At 39.3% G+C, this 18,141-nt stretch overlaps 1 protein-coding gene across 1 annotated transcript in view; it reads left to right on the top strand.

Moving 5' to 3' along the window:
- The first annotated feature begins 836 nt into the window (after window positions 1-836).
- The window catches only part of MACC1 (MET transcriptional regulator MACC1), a 34,167-nt gene continuing 16,862 nt past the window's right edge, over window positions 837-18,141 (top strand). Inside the window, exon 1 of the mRNA XM_030943177.1 lies at window positions 837-930. Within this exon, the coding sequence (XP_030799037.1) occupies window positions 928-930 (3 nt within the window). The 5' untranslated portion in view covers window positions 837-927. The remainder of the gene's footprint in view (window positions 931-18,141) is intronic.

Below are 18,141 nucleotides of genomic sequence, written 5' to 3'. Positions count from 1 at the left end.
GAGTTTCTCCTGTGAGTCCTTAGAGTCATAAACCCACAGGTGGCAAATAAAAACAGGATAGGCAAATCATCCCTTCTCCAAGTCCCTGTGACCTTCCTGGCACGTTTTTCTTATCTGTCTGTTCCTGTAACCTTTCTCCTTCTAAGCTTTATTCTATGAAATTCTTAAGTCACTGAAAAAAAACACCTGCAATATAACATATGGGAAAATTTACTATTTCCTAAAGGACATGGGGCTAAAAAGGAACGTTTTCCTCCTCACCCTGCCAAATGTTTCTGTATTCCCTCCTCTGTAGATATGTTATGTTAGGCCACTGCCACCCCTCCTTCACTTGCTTCCTTATATCCAGTTGTCTGATTCTCTCACATACACAGAGATGCCTAAACCGGTCATACAGGTTCAAGCAATTTCAGTCACGGTATTCACTGCCAGTAAATCTAATTATTTCTAACTTGACCTTAATCAGAAGGCCACTCTTTGAACCTCTCCCAGCAATTCAGTATATCTGCAGCGTGGCATGTGAAAATAGAAAATCCTCAGTCTGTTCCAGTGGCACACAAGGAGCACATGCTTCCTCCTTCTCCTCTGCTTATCTCTCTCCCCCCTAAGGTGAAACTTCCACACCACCTCCCCTGGTTTCAGGTGTAATCATGAACCAGCTCAAGGCAATTATGGGTAATGTAGTCCCATGGTTCACGCCTGTCTGTTCGAACCAGCGGTGCCAGGTTCCTGCTAGACTGCACATTCCAGCAGGCATTGCTCAGCACTCCCAGGAGGGAGGCTCGCCAGGTGTGCTCCAGCACCACCTGAACTCTGAGCACGCCAGAGCGTTTCTAAGCCAGAGCAGGAATAAGTGCTCCTCCAACAGTACTGATGTCTTGAGCAAAAACATAATTTGGATCTAGGGAAAAGCTCTTAGTTTCCACAATGGTGAGTTTGCTTTTTTTTTTCTTTCAAGTATATTTTGCTGTTTACATTTAAAATACATTGGAGGATCTGAAATATCAGAGTAGTTTTTTGCCTAGCACTATTGCATCAGTCCAATACTATCTTTTGGCCATTGCTAGTTCCAGGTGCTACTGGAGAAGGTGCAGAACTTATGGACATTTTGAATTGCATGATATCGTACCCCAGGGTGATTTGGGATGTGTGCAGAAAGGCACCTGCTAAGTGCTGGTGATTACCTTTGCTGAGAACATAAGTAATGGTGACCCTCCTAAAATTTTTAATCAGTTTTAAGCTTGTCTTCTCTTTCTTTTTACTTCTGTGAAATGAGCTGCTGTAGATCGGGGTGAGTGTGTGCGCATGCACCTCTGTGGGCTTTGTGGTTTTTTTTGCTGGTTGATTGGTTGGTTTGGTTTTATTGAAGGACTATATGAACTAAAACAGTCCATGCTTGCAGCTGTTGGGTTGGCCTCCAGCTTTTGAGATCAGAATGGTGAACACCCCCTAACAATCCTCCCTGAGAACAAGGCAGCCATTAGAAGTCAGAGAGGGTTTAAAGAGCACATATACTTCTGGACACTAAAATTTTCATTCTCTATTAAAAGAATCCTTGAAAGATAATACCTTCAGCCTAAGTGGAGGCAAGACCTATCATGCTGACATACCTTGAACCAACTCCCTCTATGGCTAAAAAATAACAAGCAGAGTTGGCTGCTTGTAGAAATAGAAAGATTTAAGTGAAAGACAAAAAAAGAAACAGCTCTTGTTCTTTTCCTATCTGTTATTACCACTCAGCTAATACCAGTTTTTTTCATATGGAGGTATTTTTTTTAAGAAGAAAGATCAAAATGTTAACAGCATGGAAATAGATTTTGACTGGCATTATTATGAAAAGGAAATAGGTGTCCTCCTGAGTAACTGATACAGGGAGAGGAGAAGTGAAGGAATTATTGCTGCTGGGTAGATCTTGGGAGGCTCAAATTGCCCCACTGGCAGCACTTTCCCTGGCCCAAAATCATGTATTTGACAGTAGTTAATAGAAAAGGCTCTGACACTGAATTTATACTCTGAAAACAGCTGCAGAGTGTCTGTGTTGGGTGGGACATACACAACGGGATTAACAGCACAAGTTCAAGCTGGTTATTGACATGTTAGAATCCAGAGTTTGGTCTTTGCCTTGGGTACATTAACAGCCAGGAATACCAACATTTGTATTCACTACTACAACAATATCCTGTGGGAGTATGTTCAACAGGCTAATTACATAGAGTCATAGAATCAAAGAATTGCTTAGGTTGGAAAAGACCCCTAAGAACATAAAGTCGAACCATTACACCAGCACTGCCACGTCTGCCACTAAACCATGTCCCTGAGAGTTACACCTATACATCTTTTAAATACCTCCAGGGATGGTGACTCCACCACTTCTCTGAACAGCTTGTTCCAAAGCTTGACAACCCTTTTGGTGAAGAATTTTTTTGTAATATCCAGCCTAAATCTTACCTGGCACAACTTGAGGCCATTTTCTTTTGCCTTATTGCTTGCTAGCTGGGAAAAGAGGCTGACCCCCACCTCACTACAGCCTCCTTTTCAGGTAGCTGTAGAGAGTAATAAGGTCCCCCTTGAGCCTCCTTTTGTCCAGCCTAAACAACCCTAGCTCCCTCAGCTGTTCCCCAAAATACTTGGGTCCCCTCTCATCAACTATTTTTGCCCTTCTTTGGACTTGCCATAGTATGTTGTAATAGAAGGTTTATTTAGCATTTAAATATTTGGTGTAAGTTCTTGTGCTGTCTTGCTTCCTTGTCTTTCTCCTCTTGTTATGAAAACGGCTAATTGGGTTCAATCGCACACTTCTTTGTTATTTAATGTTTTTGTAACTCTTTATCATAGTGATTTCCCCCTTTGGCCCAGGAATATTTGTGTTTGGTGGACTATCTGTGGGAGGTTTCTATGAATGGTATCCAAGGGAAAAAAAAATCTTTGATGCTTGCTATCTCTGAATTTGGATGCCATTCCTCTCTATTTTTCAAGATAGATAAACTCAAGATCCTTGAGAAACTACGTGTGTTCATGCCACTGTAAACTTTGGCACTAGAACCTGCAGGGAAGTCTACCCTTGAAATATGGATAAAAAATATGTAGAACAAACAACAAAAACTGACACAGTGCAGAAGTATAAATCACACTGCTGTAATAGTCAAAAGACTGGCTTTTTTTGGACAGAACAACCAATTAGTCAGCCTAATCTGATGATCACTAGAGGATGTCCTCCTGTCTGAAAAGCTGAGGTCTGAAGTAGTGGCAGCTGTAGTTCATCATGACATGGTGCATATAACCACAGACATGGTGCATACTTGTAACAAAATTTGTAAAACAATAAGCATATTTCTGTCTGGAACTATAGGCTCTTCTATCACTTCTACTGCATAGAATTGCAATTTACGTCACAGATCCCACAGTGGAAAATAAAACATGATTTGGAAAGATAAAAAAAGCTACTTGAATATCATTCCTCTCCTGATGTCCCATATACTGCTGCTATCCCCAAATGTTTAGTCAAGTTTTACCTTAGATCTTTTTAACTTCTATGGAAATCCTCTTTTCTCATCTCTTACCCTCTTTCTGGAATTATTTTCAGTTCATCTCCTCCAAGTCTGCAATTTCAGGAGAAAATAGGTAGGTTTTTTCAGAAACTGAATTTCTGAGTAAAGTGATATCATATACTAATGGAAAACATGTACTTCAGTTAGCCCTGCCATATTTTACTATCTTTTCATCTGCTTCTCAGTACAGATGAGTATCCCGTTTGCATTTCTGCACATCCTTTTTAAACTGCTGAAGGTCATGCTTAGGCTTTTCCTAAGAAATCTCAACTAGGTTAAAAATCAATGTTTATGAGTAATTTTAAATTGTTCCTTTGAGACCACCTTTTCTTATCTACAAAAAACTTAATCTCACACTGATTTGTTAGGCTTTCCTGTAGTTCTTCATAGTCTGCTCTAGTGTTAATAATCTCAGTAATTTTGGTTTGTGAGCAAACACTGTCAAAGCATTCTCTACTGACTTTCCCTTTCCAGCCCCCAGAATTTCCTCAAAGAGCCTATTGTGTTCTTCAATATGTGGGGTCACTGCAGTACATCCCTACCAAGGAGCAATGGTGAAGCTGAATCAGGGCTTTGAAACACTGAAAGCACCAGAAAACTGAAACAATTGTGTAGCTTGTGGCAAAGAAGTTTTTGGGCTCTGGTTTGGTGTCCTTTTGGTGATGAGCAAAAGTCTTTAGGTTTGGAGGTACATGAAATTATATAGAAGGCATATACTGATTATTTACTGTAAGAGTAGGAGTCCTTTTCTTGTGCAGCTGAACTTCACCTTGTAAGCCAGCCTGATCAAGGAGAAGATGGCTGACTATTTAGCTGAAAACTGTGTTATATGCTGCCTCTCCCTTGCTGCGTGAGTGACTCTGCAGGTTGAAACGCTCTGAAATTCCACAGCCCAGAAGAGAATAATTGAGGCCTTATGTCTGGGATATGTACTTACAAAAGACTTTAGATGACAATTTTTTGAGTCCAAAATGTAAAAAGTAGACTATGTTGCCATTTTCTTCAGCTCTCTCAATGGGGAAAGGGCCTTTTTGAATTATTAGAGAAAGTCTGCTTTCACTGGAGACTCAAAGTACTTACAAATCTTTGTGTTCTTCTCTGCTGCACAACTGTGAGATGGAAAGCTGCCACTTCACTTTGGGTAACTCCTTGAACTCCATTTAAGCTCAGTAATGGCTGGGTGCTGCAGAACAGGGTTGTCCCCTTCCTCATGCCCAGCCATTGCTTCCTGCAGGCCAGCACAGGAGGACACTGAGTCATTGTGCCTGGACCAGCTCCGGGTGAGACCAGATAAGCACCAGTGTTGATGCAAAGGAGAGGCAGGACTGCTGTTTTCTGGAGCAGCCAGACAGCCAGCCACCAGTCAGATGGCATCCCCAAGACCAGGCCTAGCCTCAAGCACAATGCCACATGATCTCATTTCTTTTCTAACACTTTGAAGACTTGGGAGACTTGACCCTTCTTCTGTTCCTGGCTTGCTTGCTCTGAACTAATTCTTTAATCACTTTCTGTCTCTCCATGGAGGCATATAATATTTTCCTGCATTAAATAGGGCCTCACAAGTATTTAAACTGATTTAAAATTATTCTAAATCATATTGGTTTATACTTTAATCTGCACTGACCTCTAGTTAGATATAATGATATTTTTTCAGGTTTCATCTGTACCTACTAATAACTGCCAACAGCCTTGCTAGTCCATTGTGCCAGTCATCCTGTGATCATGCCAAAGGAAGAAACTCCTTTCTCCTGGCTGAATAAGCTGTAACGCAAAACATTCATGTAACAACTTGACAAGGAGTTGTTCAAGCTCTCACCTGAGCCTATGTCTGTAGAAAATTCCAAAAGTTTCACAAGTCCATGCAAAGCTCGTGACCCATCTGTAGCAAATCCTAAAGCCTCATTTCTGTCCTATTATCCTAATGGGACCAAAGTTTGGATATGTATTTACATTTAGAATAAACTGTTTTTGTACATGCACTAAGCTGTGTAATTAAAAAGAAATTACATTGTCTGAAATAACTTGGGGGAGGGACAACTGACGAAACTTTGAAGTGGTTGGTTTATATTCATACATGATCTCACACAAGACCTCTGAGCATTGGAGAAAAGGCTGTGATGTGATGATAACCTTCTTGGGTTCATTCTGATCCACTAGCTTTACCAGGATCTCTGTAAAGTTGGGAGGGGTGGTGCACAGCAGGGAGACAAGAAATATCAATTTATTCATAGCACATAGCACTGCCCTAATTCCTGTAACACTAATTGTTACCTCTTGCTCTGTGTGAAATTATAGTGTCTCAAACATGAGTAATGACAGATTGTTCTGTTCAGGGACTCCTTTTCTTTTCTTTTCTTTTCTTTTCTTTTCTTTTCTTTTCTTTTCTTTTCTTTTCTTTTCTTTTCTTTTCTTTTCTTTTCTTTTCTTTTCTTTTCTTTTCTTTTCTTTTCTTTTCTTTTCTTTTCTTTTCTTTTCTTTTCTTTTCTTTCCTTTCCTTTTCCCTTCTTCCTTCCCTTCCCTTCCCTTCCCTTCCCTTCCCTTCCCTTCCCTTCCCTTCCCTTCTTCCCTTCCTTCCCTTCCTTCCCTTCCTTCCTTCCCTTCCCTTCCTTCCTTCCTTCCTTCCCTTCCCTTCCTTCCTTCCCTTCCCTTCCTTCCTTCCCTTCCTTCCCTTCCTTCCCTTCCCTTCCTTCCCTTCCCTTCCTTCCCCCCCCCTTCCTTCCCTTCCCTTCCTCTCCTCTCCTCTCCTCTCCTCTCCTCTCCTCTCCCTCCTCTCCCTCCCTCCCTCCTCTCCCTCCCCTCCTCCCTCTCCTCTCCTCCCTCTCCTCTCCCTCCTCTCCCTCCTCTCCTCTCCTCTCCTCTCCTCTCTCCTCTCCTCTCCTCTCCTCCTCCTCCTCCTCTCCCCTTCCCCTTCCCTTTCCCTTCCCCTTCCCTTCCCCTTCCCCTTCCCCTTCCCCTTCCCCTTCTCTTTCCCTTCTCTTTCCCTTCTATTCCTCTTTTCCGGCTTGCATTGAGCAGTGGACACTAACATGGCAGAGCAGAAAAGTGCTACTAATCAGGAAAATGTGTAGGAGAGCCCTTTGCACCTTGGAATTCCCTGGTGTATTTTAACCAGTAATGATTGTACTGTAGTCACAAAACACACAGCAAAAGGTATTGTGTGCACCACTCACGTGCTCCCCAGATAAGTAAGAACTTCCCTAGACTTTTCCTCATCTCATGCAATAAATAGTAGCAGAAACAGAAGGACAATATTTTGAAAGTCTGAACTTGATGGAAGTTGCATTTTCCACCACTGCAAATATTTTTCAATAATAAATAGTATGAGTCTTCTAAGTTTGGCTACTAGTAAATTGTTTTACCAGATAAATGAAGACGTGGGAGAGAAAAACACTGTGTATGTGTCTATATCTGTATTTTCCTGCTATACGTAGCTAAACTTGTATCTGATTTCTGCTCACAGCTGGAAGGGGAAGACAAACATAGCAGTGTCAAAGGCTGCCAGGAGGTGTTATGAATACCTGCCTTGCACCAGTTAATTGCCTTTTCAGGGTGTAGGCACTTGAGAGAAGGACTCTTGTGATATTTATGCAATTATTTTCATCCCTTTGGTCTTAGTGACAGTTCTCTTCCCGCGGCACTTTCAAGCCCTGCTCCCATTCACTGATTTTCTGCGTGGTCTGGGACAAGCTGTTTGGAGATGGATTTTTAAGGAGTTAGCACTTGTTTGCACAATTCTTACAGTAGGGGTGGAAGACATTGGAATATGATTATCAGTTTCTTTGTAGTTTGGTCTTCCCATCTTGGTTTGGACTTTGGACTACTTAACCTTCAAAGGTTACCTTCAAATGTAGCCTTCCAACCCAAACTATTCTATGATTTTATTATATGCAAACTTGTTTATCTCCATTTTCCCCATTCCTACCCTTCCTTATCTTGTGCATTAAACAATCTGTTGGTATGAGGCTCTGTTTTTATGTATTTGTACAAAGCTTAGCAGAGGGATGCTATTACAGCTAGTTCCATAAGAATACCAATGAAAAAGTAAAAGAAAGCCCTGATTTGAGCCCAAACACAATATAAACACAAGCTCTCAGGCTCAGAATTGGATTTTTCTTTTTTAACATTTTCAGTCCAATAAAAAGTTTTACAATCATATAATTTGTCCACAATAACAGCTAGGTAAAATTCTATGGCCTTGATTCTTCATAAGAAAAAGAAAGATGATTGTTTTGTTGGTTTTTTTTTCTCTGAAATCTATGAATAAATCAAATTTGGTGATTCTGAAATTATCATAATCATAGGATTTTCCAGATTTCTATGCCTGTGGTTCCAAAATCTGCATCTTTTCACAGATAGGTCTATGAGGCTAATAGAAAAACCTAAATGTTTCCTAGGTGGCACATCATGTCTCTCCTAATATGGAGAAAGTGCAGCAAAAGCTCACTCTGTTTCCCTGTAGGCAGGAGGTTGATTTATGGATTATGAGTTAAGCTTCAGTTTTTTTAAATGCTGATCTCTAAAGAACTCTAAAATGAAGTTACTTGAGTGGATGCTAATGATTCAACATACTGAATGATGACAATAGACAGTGACTTACCATTTTAAATATTGCTAAAATCAGCAATTTGAGATGAATCTGCACTGTAAAATAAAATTATCTGAATGAGTTTTCACAGCAAACTGTTTAGTTACATTTATCAAGACTGTTGGGGCGTGACATCATTTCTTCTAGTGTGGAGTAAAATCTCTTGAACTTCTAAAGACTAGAACTTGCACCATCTTAGACAAATATCTTATGTTCTCATTGATGACCTTCTCTGTGATACTTTTCACTTCTGGTGGATGTGAGATAGTTGTATAATAGTTAACAAAAAACCACTACATTATTGAAGGTGTTAGATCATAATGATTCAAATTTTGAGCAAAGTTGGGAGCAAAATTTCTAATATTTACAGATGAAGGAACCTATACAAATACAACCCTGGGTGGTGATCTGTCAGGAGCTGACCTGAACTAACTTCATGCTGGCCAACATTTGGACCATGCACCTCCAAGAATATTTGAAAAATTAAAGTTTAGATGAAGTTTTGGAAGCAGAATATATTTCATTTGAGTATCTATTGACATACTTCATGCTTTTCTTTCCCTTTCTGTATTAGACAACTCTTTGTTGGAGAATCTTGTGTTCTGCAAATACCTGCTTGTCATCATCAGTGACCTGAAATATAGATGAATAATTGCCATAAAAGGAAGGCTGAAAAACACGTTCAATAAATTGCACAATCAGGATTACATGTGTCTGTAGGATAGAGATAAAACAAATAACAGGAGTCTCCTGTCTCATTACAGCGAAAGAAAAATGCCTTAAGCAAGGTTACTTGGTGTCATGCATCAAAGTGCACATCAAGGTGTGTGCTTGACTTGCTATTTGTAAGCTAAATGTTAAAATGATGTTTATGATATTTAGGACATCATGGCACTTGTATACCTTAATCAAGGAACCACTGGCAGTGATGGCAAGGATATATGTGCAGTGGTAGGAGTGAGCTGATTGACCTGAACAGTCTTTCAACTGCACTGTAAATGTATTGTGTATGCTGATCTCTATAGAAAAACAAATCCAACACAAAATAACAAATTTGATTAAGAAAAACTGAACAGTGGAATTTTGCATATAAGGTTCTGCAGTATTTCACATAACAAAACACACATTTTGAACCTTATTATCTTGAGGTGTAGGAGCTAGTTAAAGGTGTAAAACTCAAGACTTGATGCTAAGGATGTGAGATGGGTAAGGGAATGCTTTGATCATCAAAGTCAGTGACCTTATGGAAGGGCTGTGACTTCTTCCTCCCACGTTGTGGTACAAATGGAGCAAGGGCAGTAAACTTATGAAGGTGACACCAGAAAAAGTTTTTCTTTAGGGCTGGCATTTGGAAGGTGTTCCTGAATAGGCTGAATTCTCTGACCTAACACATGGCAGGTGCCTTCAGGTTCCTAACGAGGAAAATCACAGCACTAAAAAGCTGTTGTAAGTGAGGTCTGGATTTTAGTTTATTTGACTTGTAACCTTGTATCTGATCCATTTCTTTCTAAAGCAAAGGCTGCTCTGCTGTTACTGATCAGTCTGAAGCAGACCAGCTAGAAAAACTCTAGCTGCCTAGAAACATAGATCCCAAAAAGAAAGGGCCTGTGCTGGTACTTGTAGGGACTTTGTGCCCTGGGGTGTTTAGTGGTATTTGAGATGGATGTCTGTTCTTTTCAACCTGCTGTAGCCAATGTATGGGACACTGTCAGTAGTTTCCTTCAGCAGGGAGGGATTATCCTCCCTTCCTGCAAGCCAGGCAGTCAGAGAAAACAACTCTAGACATCACATGAAAATTTAATTTCCAAATAGTAGTTGTAAAATTAATGTGGTTTTGCAGGATGTTTAAATATCCTAGTGGTCACAAATCAAATTTCTGTAATTTCTGTAGTCTGACAATAGCCTAATGAGTAGTTTCACTTTGTATACCAGATGTTTATTCTTTCTTGTGAGTGGAGAATCACATAGCTACAGAGGTGGGTTTAGATAATACCTCTTTGGTTTTTTGGTTGTTGTTGTTGTTTTTGTTTGTTTGTTTCTTTTGTTTTGGTTTGGGGTTTTTTGGCCTTGGGGTTTTTTTTGTTTTTTGCTGGGTTTTTTTTTTTTTTTTTTTTTTTTGTAGGAAGCTAGTGTAATCATGGAGCTTCAGATTTGTCCAAGACTTAATAGTATAAAATATTGAACATGCTTAGCCTTTATAAAATTGAAAGGCAAGCATGCTCAGTGTCTGTGAATGCTGATGCAAAACAAAGGATTGAAACTAGGACTGTCACAAGGTTTAGGAGTTGCCAGTTCTTTCTCCACTTTTCTTGGTGAAAATAAATTTTCTGCTTGTAAAAGTTCTTGGAAAAAGGCAAGAATGGTTGGAGTTGTGGATTTGTTTTTGTTGAGGGTTTGGGTTTTTGTTTTGTTGAGAGTTTGGGGTTTTTGGTTTGGTTTTTTTACTTTTTTTTGGGTTTTTGTTGTTTTGTTTTGCTTGTTTTTTATTTATTGGAAGGGGGGAAGGAAACAGGGGCAGACCAAGGGAGAAGCTGGACATAATATATGGTATAAATGCTGTGATTCTATCTAAGAGTTACTGATCTACAGCCTTTCACTTCCACTGGAAAGGCAATAACTTCAGCTGTGGTGAAAAATGGTAAAGCTTGCTGAGACAGAAAAATTGAAATAAAAGTCTGGGCAGATATTTTGAACTGATGGAGTATAATCAGCTGCATTTCTGAATCATTGTCCTGGAGATTTTCTGCAGGGGTATCTGAGAGACTCTCTTTGGGAATTTAATAAGTTTGCTTTCAGTCCAACTTCCTAAGCAATTTGTGACTACATCTCTTCAGCTACTGCTTTTATTTCAGGATGCCAGCCAGATTTTTTGGGACAAATGAAAATTTTTCTGCAACTAAACTGACTATTTTTTGTATGTAAAAGGATGAAATTTATGATAATTTATGGATTGGTTTGTTTTGTTTTTTTTTTCCTTTGACATGTGACTGGAGTGGAGAGCCTTTTCTATTATAAAGCTTGAGCCACTGGCATCCTCATTTTCTGTCCTATGCTCATTCTCTCAAAATCTCTAACACAGTGTCATAGCAAGTGAACCTGTGTGGAGATAGGGAAGGAAATAAGAAAGAAGAAAGCAACAGCTTTCTGCCTTCTTTCTCTTTGCACCACTGCCATATTAAATGCAGAGAATGAATAGCATTAAGTTATTATTAACATTAAGCTTTCTTGGCAAATGGTATGGAAAAATATTCTAGACCTGTGTGGGATAGATTTCTTGCATCATTAGGCACCCATTAGTGTATAGTGTCAGGTCAGACTATTGCTGAGCAATTACAACTCTCAGCTGCTTCATCAAATTTTGCCCTCAGTGGTGTTGGCTCAAAAGGAAGAGTAGGAACCAGTGGGAAAGTAGGGTACCTGTCTGCTGATGGACAGGGATGTCAGGAAAAGCAAGCTGGAGCTCTGCTGTTGTTTTTGGGGGGTATAGAGACAATGTGAGATAAAAGTCAGCACAGGAATGCCTGGGTTAATGCGGTATCCAATTTGTTGTACAAAAATTTCACTGATTAATTTTGGATATCAGCCAACTGTCTGGTGAGAACCTCGGGAATGGCTTCTGTGTCTGAGTTGTTCAGGGAGAATCCACAGCCTTAAGATGCTTCCAGTGGATAATACTATCAATTGCAAGATAATAGTGTGGTTTTCCTGGATGGGAAAACTGGCTTTCCACTGAGGTACTGCATCTAGGCTAATGGTGTGCATCACCAGAAGGAGAACTGCTGCTGAAAACACAGTTGGATACTGCGGTGCAGTGAAGAGAATGAAGGTGGTTAAAGAATATAGGGATGGGAGGAAGAAGAGACCTGGAACAATTATCTCTTACACTTCTTGCTTTCACTTCTGTAAAGAAGGGTGACCATAACTGATGCATAAAAGTGGATCAGATTGAACATGTTATTCTGCTTATTGTACTAAACAATAATGACCAAAAGTATAGATGCCCTCCTCTAAACAGGTAGGAATAGACAGTTCAATGAATGAGCCTGTAAAGCAGCTAGATTTAAAAACTAAATTTGGACACATAAGGGCATGCAATTTTTTGGAGACTTGTTGCCTCAAATCTTTCCAAACTTGATTTCTCCTTCAGAAGAAGATCCCCAGTGACCATGAATGCTGTATTTAATGTTTGGGGTTTTTGGGTTTATTTTGTGGGTTTGTTTTGGTTTTTTTTGTTTGTTTGTTTTTGTTTTTTGGGTGTTTTTTGGTGTGGTTTTTTTTTTTTGTTTGTTTGGGGTTTTTTGGGGTTTTTGGGGTTTTTTTGGGTTTTTTTTGGTTTTTTTTTTTTTTTTGGTTTTTTTTTTTTTTTTTTTTGTTTGTTTGGTTTTTTTTGTTTTTTTGTTTGTTTTTTTTTTAATAGAATCACTGTCATTTTGGTTCTAAAACTACCAGCAGTACTGGAAGTAGCACTTCCTAATTTTCTTAGCTAGGACTTCTTCCTTTTTCCTCTGCTATGTGCAGTCTTCTGTAATTAGAGATGGATCACTAAATGGGACCTGATATTGCATGGCAGTCTATCTTTGTCTGACTTCCTTTTTGTTGCTGGATCTTTACCATTTTACAGTTGATCTGGCAGTCATATTATTTCAGTGAAAGTATTCAGTTCAGAGGTTCAAATGTCCTTCATTAGTAGAGAAACTATCCATTTAAACATGTATCCTATTAGATAGAAATAATTGGACCTTTTCTTGTCAAGAGCATGTGTGATTGTTATGTAAAGGGAGAGTCTGCAGTATAATGAGAGGTGCTGTTTTCGGCTTTTAGAGAACAAAATGCATTTTTATGAACTCCCCTCCCTTCTTCTCTTCAAAATTACATTGTCAAAAATAACTTTAAAATATTGGCAGCTGTAACTTAATGGACAGCTCAGACTATTATTAACAACACAAGCACAAATGGTTTAAATGCAATGATGTCTCACTTCTGGAGAAAAGATCCAACCAAACTTGGGGAACTGTAATTGCCATAAAAAGCAACAAAGGAAAAGTTCACTTTCTGCAGTTTATCTTGGAAGTTGTCTCTGTGATTAAGATTCCCTTTCTGATGCTCTTTTTGCCATGTTCTTCCTAAAGTGTCAAGGATTATTAAACAAGTTTTTCAGTCAAAACAGATCAATACACAAAAAAAAAAAAAGTTACAGTCTTTCCTTGTGAATATTACTGTGATCTATCAAACATACTATTAGTGCTGGTACATGTTCCCTGTGCCTGTTATGTGGTCAGTCAAGTAGAGCAAAATGTAGTTTGTGGATGCATTGAAGAATGATTATGCTTGCAGTTATTAACTCTCTGACCTAACCTCTAATTATAACCAGAAGAATCCTTGTCAAATGGATTTACTTTCTTCTACTATATTTAATATAATTATTTTTCCCAAACAGGTACTTGCCTGTTTTAATAATTTTTTCCATGTTGACCTGATCACATGTCACACATTTTCCATTCTTTCTGCCATCTCAGTATTTCTCTTCCTTTATATTTCCCAAGAGAAATGGGACAACTGATTGACATGTATCCCCCCTCTTCACAATGCCATTCTTGCCCTACACAACTGGGGTATTTTTTTGCTAGTTTATATATTTTGAAAGCTTGCCTGAGACAGTGTAAACCTTGCAAAGAAAATTCTTTGTGTTCTTGCAAAGAAAATGTGTTACTCTGTTAATTCATTTTTTGGTTGGTGTGTGTGTTGGGGTTTTCTTGTCCTCACTCCAAGTTAACCAATACCAAATCAAAGTGGTTCCATGTGAAAGGGTTCAACTGACAGTACAGACTTTCTGACATGTTTTTCCTTTGTGTTGAGGCAGAATTCTGTCATGCTCATGGAAAGAAGCTTTTCTAGTACCTTATCAAAAGCACAGCACATTGTAGTGTCCCCCTGTATCCTTCTCTGGGCACTCACCTCAAGTTGCTGAAACTAGGACACCAGAAGCCTAAAGGCACCTTCCATATGCCTGGATATCAGGTTCAATTTCCTGCAAGGCTCTTATTGCATATTTTGCTTATGCATCTTCAATCTACACCTGTCCAAAATAAAGTGTCACTATCCAGGCAGCACACTGACAGGCAATTTAGTCCCACAGTTGGATGTTCAAGACTGGATCCTGACACAGTGTCATCCACGTCAGTTTGTCATATCATTCCTAAACTGAAAGAGCAGAAAAACTATCCCACATATTTGCAACATATCCAGATGATTTGAGTGCTCAAGGTCTGCTGTTAATATTAATTACAATAATAATTTCAAGAGCTTTAAGAGCTACAAGTGTGACGGTGGTCACAAGGGTTTTCAGGATGAGGAAAGAGACGAGAACGTTGACTCTATGATTAGAAGGCTTGATTTTTATTTTAAGATATATACATATACTATAACTATACTAAAAAGAAAAAGAAGGAAGGGTTTCCAGAAGCTAGCTACGCTAAGAATAGGAAAGAAAGAATGATCACAAGGGAGCTGGCTCCGACAGAGAGCCAGCTCTGCTGTGACTGGTCACTGAACCAAAACATCCACACGAGACCAATCACGGATCACCCTGTTGCATCCCACAGCAGCAGAAAATTATTGTTTACCTTTTGTTGCTGGGGCCTCAGCTTTCCAGAAGGAAAAATCCTAAAGAAAGGATTTTAGTGAAAGGGATGTCTGCGACACTACGAGCAACTAAAACACTGGTCTTTCTCTGTGGGTGGTTTCCTTGATGCATTCTGCTTTATCCTGATGCTGTGAAGAGAGCACAATTTTGCAGGATTTTTTTATCACATCACTGGGTCAGATGAGATATTTAAATGTTGAAAATCAAGAGGGATTTCATCCCTGCCTGTGCTCAGTCCTTAAATTTGAAAGTAATTATTTCTATGAAACATGTAACTCGGAAGTGCCTGATTGACAATTTCTATGGAAGAACTGAAGAACTACTTCACTACTTGACCTGGGTTTGATTGTCTGGAAAGTGGATCCTTTGCTTGCTTTCTGGCTGGATAGTAGATGTGCTATTTTCTATATATAACTGGAAAAATCTGGAAGAGAGTTGCCACAATCAAGTCTTTTGGACAGAGGAAGGATGTTTTCTTCCCTTTTTGGTCATGCCCCAGTGACTCTGAGGGATGGAAAGGATTTCAGCTTATGCTACCACTACTTCTGTCCCCCACCACTGCTTCCTGCCCTCAAAGACCTCAGCTCCTATCTATCCTGCCCAAAGCTGACTTGTGGCATCAACAGACTCAGACATGAGCCTTTCCCAGGGCAGGACATAATGAATACTGTGCAGATCTGGGAGTGCTGTCTAAGGCAAGCTAGTGGGCAGATGTCTCCACTTGCCACTGACAGGCAAGCTGCTCAGTTAAAAACCCAGCGTGATTCCTGCAAGCAGCCTGGATGTGAGAAAAAGTCTAGCTGAGTGAAAAGAGAAGAAGAAATCAGGGTAATGAAATATAGAGTACTTTGGAGGTATCATGTACTTAAAAACCTGTGATCACAGCTATAGTTCACAGGGATATAAATAGCTAACAGAGATTTTAAGAATCCTGGTAGCTCCCACTTCTCTAGGTTGATTAAAATTTTTGATAGCTGAGGTTTCTGTGTCATCCTAGCAAACATTAAAAGTACTTAAAGAAAAGCAGCAGGGCTCTGGTTCACAGGCAGAATGTGGTAGATACAGACTTTGCCTTGCTCTGCAATGTTTAATGCATGAGTTATGGTGACACTGAAACATTTGTGGCACCTAGAAATGGAAATTTTATTTTGTAGTGAAACTTCTAAATTAAAGATGTTCCTTACAGAGTACTTTCAATATCCACTTTGAAGGAACAGCTGTTGGCTTCAGTCAGTAGTACAACATTACAATACTTGTAGTATTGTAATCTCTGTGAACCAAAAGTTGTTTCACAGAACCTCCAAAAGTGAATAAACTCACTGTGCTTCCAAAGCGTGTACAAGTATACACACTAAGTGAGAATTCAGTGTGATTTTTAACTATTGTTTTTATAGGTGTAAGGAGAGCCATAGAAGAATTAGGCTAATAAACTTGCAATGTTTTCTCTGTTCCTGAAAAAAAAAATATTGCAGTTTCATAGTGCAAAGTTGGATCTTTTAAGCAATTTGTTAGTGATATCTTTATTTTCCATTCCCTGTTCTTGAAGTAGTTATTAAGAAGTAGGTAGAAGGCAAGAAGTTTCTTTTTTCCTGAGGCCTGAGTGAAACAGTGGAGTATTTCAGAGTGGCAACGAAAATCTAAAAGATAACATCAAAACTTAACTACACATTCCTGAGGCTTTTGGAAAGCAATATTCCCAAATGTGTGGTTTATAACTGAAAATAAACATTCTACCACTTATGCTTATAACAAGTAGTTTTAGAAGTGTAGATGTGTGGAAGGAAAGGAAGGTTACTTGCCTTGTGGAGGGCGTGTGTAGAGTATAGCTATTTTTGTTTGCATAGTGTTCCCCAAACAGGCTGAAAAGCAGTCAGTTCTGGGTTGTGCAGGCCTGAGCAGAGCCTATAAAAACCCACCTGCAAAATAGTGGAAATGTACTGAGAGGATGACCCATTTCAATTCCCCTTTTTGCTGTGCTGAGAGTACCACGCTTTAGCTGCAGCTCAGGTGAAGCATTATAAGAGTGATTGTGTCACTTCCAAGCAGCCATGCAGACAAATGTTGGGTCTGCAGAAAGTCTAAGCCCTGGGTTCAATGTGAATGGCTCTGCTGTTCCCACAGGTTGATAAATTTTCAGAACATTGAAAAAGTAGGTACCAAACTTGGCAACTGTTTAACAACAGAGTAAACTAGTAGATAGAGCTATTGAAATTTCCTTTCTATAATTACAGCCAAAATGTCAAGATATTGGGTCATACTAAATCATTAATGTTTCTGTTGAACATTAAAAACAATTTTATCTCTGTTATAAGTGAGATACAGACATTTCCTTGATTGCCTCACATGCAGCAGGCTAAAATAAGTCAAAGGCTTCTTCACTTCAGCTGAATATTCCATTTGCTATGCTGTACTGCCACTGCCTACAGTACAGCTCTGTCATCAAAGATTTGTAACTTGGGTCCAAGAGCCTTTCATTAAACACGGAGCTGCATAAAGCTGTTCTAGGCCTCAAGAGCCAAGGGACAGTTAAAATATGGCTTATTACGGTAGCTAATGTTTGCTCAAAAATATATTAGTCTGCTGAGAAAGGGCAGTGGTTTACATTTGTTGGTGATGTCCTTCTGTTGGCAGTCCTCCTGACACACTCCCTCTTCTGTGTATTGCTGTCTCTTTAGAATTCATTTTCTTCTCTCTATATAATAGAATTTAAATAATTCAGTATACTCAGTATCTGGTCAGACGAGGGCCATTTTATTTTACGTTATGATGCATTTACATTTCTCCTTTTTCAGAAAGAAACTTGAAAGTCTAACAACCCAACCCACATAAGTAGGAAGTCATTTTCCCCCATGTAGCTCAAAAGTGAGCCTTAGGAATGAAACACGTCACCAACACCTGTGTCTATTTCTTGCTCTGTCACTGCTGATGCATGAACTTCATCCTCGACACAAAGGCCATGAATCTTTTTGAATAAGGATAGCACTGTCTGTGTGGGGAACATGTAGAACTCCATGGGGAAACATGACCACAGAAGAGCTCTGTTCTTAACAAAACCTGCTTTTGAAGAAGGATTAAGGTAGAATGGAATATAAATTGCTAGTGTTTTGGTCTGGGATGTTGATACTTAAAAAACACAATGGAATGTGTTCTTACTTATTTTTGAAGGCAAAGGCAGTGGGAATGTCTTTGCCTTTGGGCTTTTCTTATTTTCTTCATTACCACTGTTTTAGACACAGCAGAATATGTTTTTTTTGGTAGTGAGACTGGGAAAAAAAAGAAGGTGCACTTGAATTTTGAAAAACCTGGAAGGAATTTCTGGAGGCATTTTATGCAGCAAAAAATGCCGTCTGCAGCAAATCTGTCTC

Source organism: Camarhynchus parvulus, chromosome 2 (genome assembly GCF_901933205.1).
Source record: "Camarhynchus parvulus chromosome 2, STF_HiC, whole genome shotgun sequence".
NCBI classification, from domain to species: domain Eukaryota; kingdom Metazoa; phylum Chordata; class Aves; order Passeriformes; family Thraupidae; genus Camarhynchus; species Camarhynchus parvulus.
Note: the sequence above shows the minus strand (reverse complement) of the source record. Positions and strands in the feature narration are given on the sequence as shown.